This window comes from Saccostrea cucullata, unplaced genomic scaffold, assembly GCF_032062105.1.
Source record: "Saccostrea cucullata isolate Sc308-1 unplaced genomic scaffold, CSIRO_AGI_Scuc_v1 ctg20816, whole genome shotgun sequence".
NCBI classification, from domain to species: domain Eukaryota; kingdom Metazoa; phylum Mollusca; class Bivalvia; order Ostreida; family Ostreidae; genus Saccostrea; species Saccostrea cuccullata.
This window is the reverse complement of record NW_026936222.1, coordinates 1-7,072: the sequence shown is the minus strand read 5'-3', so window position 1 is coordinate 7,072 and position 7,072 is coordinate 1. Positions and strand designations below refer to the sequence as shown.

The window sequence follows — 7,072 nt, the reverse complement described above, 5'->3', positions numbered from 1 at the left end:
CAGTTTTAAGAGTACATATTAATGATGTATAGACATTAAGTATATGTTGAAAGACAAAAGAGATATAAAAAGAGCTAATTTTCTCATTTTTGGAATGACCTTGACCTTTGACCTTTACATGAATTTAAGGTCAAAGGTCAATGAATCTTATGCAGTTGGTCCCATGTCTCTACGACTTGTCGTTTTGAAAACTTTCAATTATATGTAAAATTAAAAAAGTTTCAGGGGCAATAACTCATTGAAGGGGTCACCGAATACTTTCACAATGAATAGATTGAAGAGTCCCCTTAATTAGTCAAAGACATTGGTGAAGGTTTCATACCTCTGTGGTTTACGGTTTCTGAGGAGTAGTGATAACAAGCATTTCTTGCGAAAGGGGTCGTAACTCCGAAAGGGATCAAGGTTCATTTACGCAGGGTGAACTGCAATAATCTTTTACGAAGAAAATTCTTATGGACTATAAATCTTTTCGATATATCTTGAAACTCAAAATCACACGGCGGAAAAATAATAATAATGGAAAAGAAGAAACAGAAGGAAATCAATAGGTCTTTCCACAGAAAGGTGGAAAGACCTAATAATAATAAACATAAGCAAATCAATAGGTCTTTCCACAGAAAGGTGGAAAGACCTAATAATCATGAACGCACGTACATGCACGTGAGCTGCAATCTGATTGGCTAAAAGTTTAAATGCCTAAAACTTTCTTAGTTCTCAATAATACAGGGTGAAATTTCTAATATGAATAGATATAATGTATGCCTACATTATTCTACCATCAAAAATAAATGCAAGGACGTCATGCACATGCGTGCACACACAATGTGTTAAACGACAGTATACTTAAGTCTTTTGATGTTCATGCAGAATTAAGAACTGCTAAATGCAAAGACATGAAACATACTGAAGCAGATCTTTTTACCCTTGACCTTTATACTTAGGTCAAGGTCACTAGTAACCTGAATAGAATGTTCATATTAGCTATTTACCAAAATGACCTTGACCTATGAACTTGAAATCGAACTTAACCTTTGATCTTAACCCTAGGGTAGAAAGAAAAATACCCCCCCCCCCACCCCTCACACACAAAGTAGAGAATCGCTGTAAAGCTCAAATTACACCTCGGACCCACATAACATTTCAAGGAAACTGCAGAAAAGAGCTCGAGAAAAGAGTATTAGAATATTTGATGTGAGTTTCCAAAGTATATAGAAATTATTAATATAATTAATTACAAATCCTGTCGTGTTTGAAAGTAAAGTACAGATGAAGAAAGTTGGTATATAAGCCTTTTCTGATTACATGTATTTATTCGGATGTCGTTAATAGAATTCAATTCTACTGATTTGAAATAATATTTTAATACCAAGCATCCTTTGTTTATTTAACCTTTGAAATTTAATTGATTTTTTTAGAATTACGCAATCCCCAGAAATACAAAATCAATATATATGTACGCTCCTTCGAATTCGTAAAAAAAAAAATTATCAGGTATTTGCATTCATAAAAAAATATATTAATAAGAAGGAGAAGGTGTTAAAGAATATTGGTCACTTTAGATGAGACGAATGTCTTTATAAATATCTCTTGTAAACCCCAGAAAGTAGCCTCCTATGCATTGGAAAAAATGAATAGTTCCGGTCAAAACCCTTTGCATGTATATATTTATTTACATAGTATATAAAATGTACTAGGCACAGGTACCAGAGTTGTCAAAATGACCAGAGAGGAAATATATAAAAAAAAATCTGAACAGATTAAAGGAAAATCCCTTTTCTATGTATGGAACTACAATTGAATAAGTTCATTTTGATTGGTTAGCCATCGGCGTGATATCCTTAGTCGACTTTAACACTGCCTAGTCGTCGGAATAAAACCAACTTTGAGCCCGAGGTTAAAATCAGTATAGAATTTAAATGTGAATAGGTATTTCAAAGAATGATATATACTTGAAATGTGGTAACTTTATATCTGTATTTTTTCTATTATTCGCGGGATAGAAAGATGTGTTAATCGCTTAACCAACATGCCATGATCATCCTGCATATGCATGTACATGTACTTGTGCGCCCATGCTAAACGTTAAACGATATATAGTTTATATCATTGCAACTTTAATATCTTTAAACAGGGGCGTAGCAACAGGGGGGCCAGGGGGGGCCTGCCCCCCCCCCCACTTTCCCAACCTTACTTATACTGTAGGAAATGTTAATTGAAAACCTGGTTGGCCCCTCCCCCCCCCCTTTTAGTTATGTACCGAAAATGTAGTATTAGAATTGGTACTGAAAGTACTTGGCACTGAGAAAAAGTTTACCTCTCCCCCCCCCCCCCCCCACACGAAATCGGATTTTCGAGTTTGGGAAATTTTTTACATTTTCCTTTTTTTTTTTTTTTTTTTTTTTTTGCTTGTCAACTTTCTCAGGTAAGTAAAAAAAAATTTTTCTCTGGCTGGCCCCCCCACTTTCAAAAACGATGCTACGCCACTGTTAAATGAAATCCTTAAATGCTTAGTATTTATAAAAGGTCTTACAGGAAAAGCTAAGGCACGAAAAGGGACATGGGGAGCGTTTGGGGAACATCTGTAACGGTTCCCGTTACAATTAGCCCTAGTTAATATTGCAACAAAATATACATAATTCATATGCAAAAATTTTAACCAATTTTCATAGATGCACTCTATATGTATAACCCAACGAAGTTCATATTGCATTCATTTCCGAATTTGGTGATTATTCTTTTTTTAAGTTATACGAGCTGCAACTTTGTGTCTGAATTTTTTGTTGCAAAATTGTAAATAACTATTGTAATGACAGGAAAAAAATTACGTCAATAAACTTCTTTTTTATATATTTGAGATGAAAGAACTATTTGTTTTGAATCAAAATTACAATATTGTCGTCCTGTACAATAATCATTTCTTATATAAAAGTGTATATCGAATTGTATATAGAAGCCTTTCTTCTGATTTTAGTTTTATTGATCATAATAAAATAAAATTTTCAAAAATGCAGCTCATTTTGCTTTAAATTATAATCGTAGATACCTTCACCACAGTTTTTCTCTAGACAGTCAAATATGAAGTTGCTGTCCGTGCGATCATCAAGGTAGGTATCCTCGGGACAAGGTTGGCAGACATCTGCTTCTCCGTTCTTCTCACAGACTTTCACAAAGTGCTCTGAAGAATAAAAACATATTATTACTTTATCCATTTAAAAAAATTTTTTTTTTTTGATTATTAGAATAAAAATACGTATATGTATTTTTCTGAGTATGTGCATCCTCGCAACGCCGGGGGTCTTGCGTCAACACGTTAATTGCGGTTTGACCCCTGACTTAGTTCATGACTCAGGACCACCGACGTTGTGAGGGTGCGGTATGTGTTGTCATTTTGTTTTAGATCATTATATTTTCTGATTTGACCTATAACACGTATAATTTAGAAAAGGAAGCTATGAAGGCTTTTAGTGTCATTTGGTTGAAAATACTTACGGGGTTCACAGCGTACGTATTGACAACATTTCCCATTTGAGTGATAAACTTGGTTGTCAGAACATGAAGTGGTCGTCTGACCTAGACTCACGAGAGTTACTACCGTCAACAACTGTAACAAACGAAATATGTTTAGATACAGTGTGAATGCGTCTATAAGTCTATTAGAGCAAAATCATGGCAGAAATAAACTTTTCAATGCGCTAATTCAATCGTAAGATGGACCACACAAAGCACGTGCGACAGGTCAACAGAGGATGCTTTTTATCCAATGGCACCTGATTCCACCTCTGATGTTTTTAAAGGACTGAAGTTGCTCTGCTTTCAATTTATGTAGTTTAAATGGACATTAAGCATGGTAATATTGTACGTTGACGTTTTCTTCATATTTCATTTCTTGACATTCAAATTTTCTCGGGATTGATTTTCTACATTCTAAAATAAGCCGACGGTATTGTAAATGAGTTTTCCGATCATTGCCTATAGGAACCCCCAGATTTTTTCCCGTTAATCTGCATGCAACGCACGTGAAATGTGCCGCAGAAAAGACTCGTGAATTCCGACGATTTTTCCCGGTGAAAAGCTTTTCTAGATGCCGCTTGTATGCCTTCGTTTTTTTTTCTCTCGAATTTTCAAAGAACAAATGGTTAATTAGGCCTAACAAACAACATACACTACAATAAAATTTTGATTAAAAGTGAACACAGCATGGTCTTATCCTGTTCTATTAAATGGTATGAACAAATTTAGAACATAACAATTTCGATCACTGTCTTTTTTATCATATACCTGTATGTACTCCATTCTGGTTTGGTGACATATCCATGTTTAAAGGTCCGATTTAAAGAAAGTGGGTTATTTCATCTTTCATCATTAATGTGTTAGCCTGAAATAAATAGAAATATAAATTTAATAGAAGTCAGAAACAGTACAGTATACTTATCAATGCATTTTTCCGTTATTTCCCGAGCAAGATAAGGATAGGAAGGTACGGCACCGGTCCGCAGTGGATACTCACTCATCCATGGCACCTGATCCCATCTCTTATGTTTCCGAGATCCCTGTTTTTTTTTTCTTCAATTTTTGATTCGTATTTTTGAGTGCAGTCCATGGACTTTTGGGCTTGAATTATAATTGTTATCTCCATAAATTTCATGTGCATTTAATTCTATTTAGCTGGTATATCGGATATTTTCTTATTAAAGTCTAGTATGCTTAAGTCCCAAAAACTATAAAACAAAAAAGGATGAATACAGAATTCATCCTGGGCCGAATTTCTTTTCTTGGTATAATTTTTATAACCTTTTACGCCCCTGTCATAGAAGATCCGGGACATATAGTTTTATTTTTACCATATCCGTCTGCGTCTGCCTAGCTTTATTTTTCTGTTAATTTGACCACAAAAAAATTAATCTTGCCAAAAACTTATGATTTTAGCTATAGCTTTCATACTTCCTTTGTGTTTTTCTTTATGACGAGACCTTTCTTTGGATACTAACATAATTTTATTTAACCTTGACCTCAGTTTTCGACCCACATCTACAGAAATTATACAAAACTTTAACTTTGGCCAGATTTACTTTTTAACTCTCGGTGTTAGGGCTTTCATAGAATTCATGGTTACAAGACCTTCCCATAGGGGTTTACCTTTTAACGTTGATCTTAGAGTTTGGACCACTTGAATTTAATTTTTTTTAACTAATTCGCTTTAACTTTCGAGTGGTAAGTCTAATGCTTTTTAATTCCACACGTGTATTTCTTGTGACAAAACCTTACATGTAAGACACGCCAAAGTTTTGCCTTAATGACATAAAGGATATATAGACTACATTTCATATAAAACTTTGACTTCCTGATATATATAAAGAATAGACTAATTAATTAACGTTAAATATATGTAGTCTAACTGACACTATGGCATATTTGGTACCCTTAATTAAGACAGCTGTGGCATTTCCATAAACAAGTACACATGTATTCATCACGTTTGAAATATAAGGCATAAGGCAAACTTACAATGTAAAATACATGTATGACAATTTAAATATAAATACCTACATAATACACAAATTTAGACAACTATATTGATCAAGTTTAATATGATGTAAATAAATACTGTATATATAATTATGCATAAGGCATTTAGAGGGGGCAGTGGGTCCACATCCCCTTTTATGTCCAAATTATATACATAAGATTTAATATGGCCTTACTCCGACTCTAAACTGATCCCCCCATTTCAAAATTCCTGGATCCATCACCAATAAACGAAAAATTACATTATACACAGTGGAAACAAGATGAAGTATTTACAGCATATTTTATAAAGTTCATTGTCATACCCTTTTTATGCCCGCTCAGTAAAACAGGAATACGCAGTAGAAACAGTTAAAATATAAAGTACAACATGTACAAACAGAAAAAATTATATAAATAACTTTGGATTTCCCCAGTCCAAAAATAGAATTTTATTTGGTCATATTATTCAATGATTAAATACTATTTAATTGACCGAATTTTATCTTTTTCATAAATAGATATTTTTTTCAGATGTATTCAAGATTATATATTCATTTTCATTCCTTTCCGTGCATTTGAAAGATTTAAATTGCTGATTTCCATTGTAATGTACGTTTTCAAATAAAACTTACCTTAATGAAATCATTTGATCTCCAAATTAAAACGAAATCTAGGTTAGATTATCTTATTTGATTAGTTTCACTCCTTTGACTCATGCACAAATGTAAACCCGTCCTTTCAACAAATAAAGCACTTTACTTGTCTACACGTGCAGATTAGACATACGGTGTACATACTAGCTATCTACAGATGCATGTACGTATCGATGATGAGTTGTTTAAACCGTAAAAAAGGATTCGCTATAAAACGGGGAAGAGATTTTTAACGGAAAGAAAAATATTAATTAAACCACTAGCTAGTCTTGACAAAGAAACATGTATATGGTTTATAAAATGTATACTTAAGCTTACCGGGGTTTATAATTGTAATTGTTTAATTCGAAGATAAATCGAGATCTCGAATTAATAATCTGTGAAAACGAATTATGAAATTCGAGATCTTGAATTATAAATAGAGAATACGAATTAGTATGTGAAAACGAAATATGTAATTCGAGATCTCGAATTATAAATCAAGGAAACGAATTGATCATCTATGGAAACGGATCGTGTATTTCTCTCAAATTAGATTTGCTTTTTTGAGAATAGACGTATCCCCTCAGGGCTTCAGTACGTATCAGAACAGAACAGAGCGTTTTATTTCTAATTAGAACCCAAAACAGACAAGTATGAGATTATTACAATAATAAGGAGAAGATAGGCCAAAGAATATTTAGCGAAACAATTAGAGTATATTCGATTAAGCGACACGGGTTACACGAGTCACTAGAGTTGTAAATAAAACAACCTATCTTCGACACGGGTGATCAACCCGTGTTACGCGAGTATACTCCTCAGTTAATTTACCTGGAGTAACAGGTGAAAGAAATGGCGGAAGTGAAGTCGCATTGTTAATGCGAAAACTGTTTCTGCATAAATTTGTCAGTGTTTGTATTAGAAATTTA

General features: G+C 33.5%; 1 protein-coding gene across 1 annotated transcript; it reads right to left on the bottom strand.

Annotated features, from left to right (window-relative positions):
- Window positions 1-2,999: 2,999 nt before the first annotated feature.
- On the bottom strand, window positions 3,000-5,892 carry LOC134245017 (uncharacterized). Its single transcript, XM_062727267.1, has 4 exons — window positions 5,832-5,892; window positions 4,279-4,375; window positions 3,490-3,601; window positions 3,000-3,175 (listed from the first exon to the last, which is right to left on the bottom strand). The coding sequence occupies exons 2-4, from the start codon at window positions 4,291-4,293 to the stop codon at window positions 3,000-3,002; spliced, it is 303 nt and encodes a 100-aa protein (XP_062583251.1). The 5' UTR covers window positions 4,294-4,375; window positions 5,832-5,892.
- Between the last annotated feature and the right edge of the window lie 1,180 nt (window positions 5,893-7,072).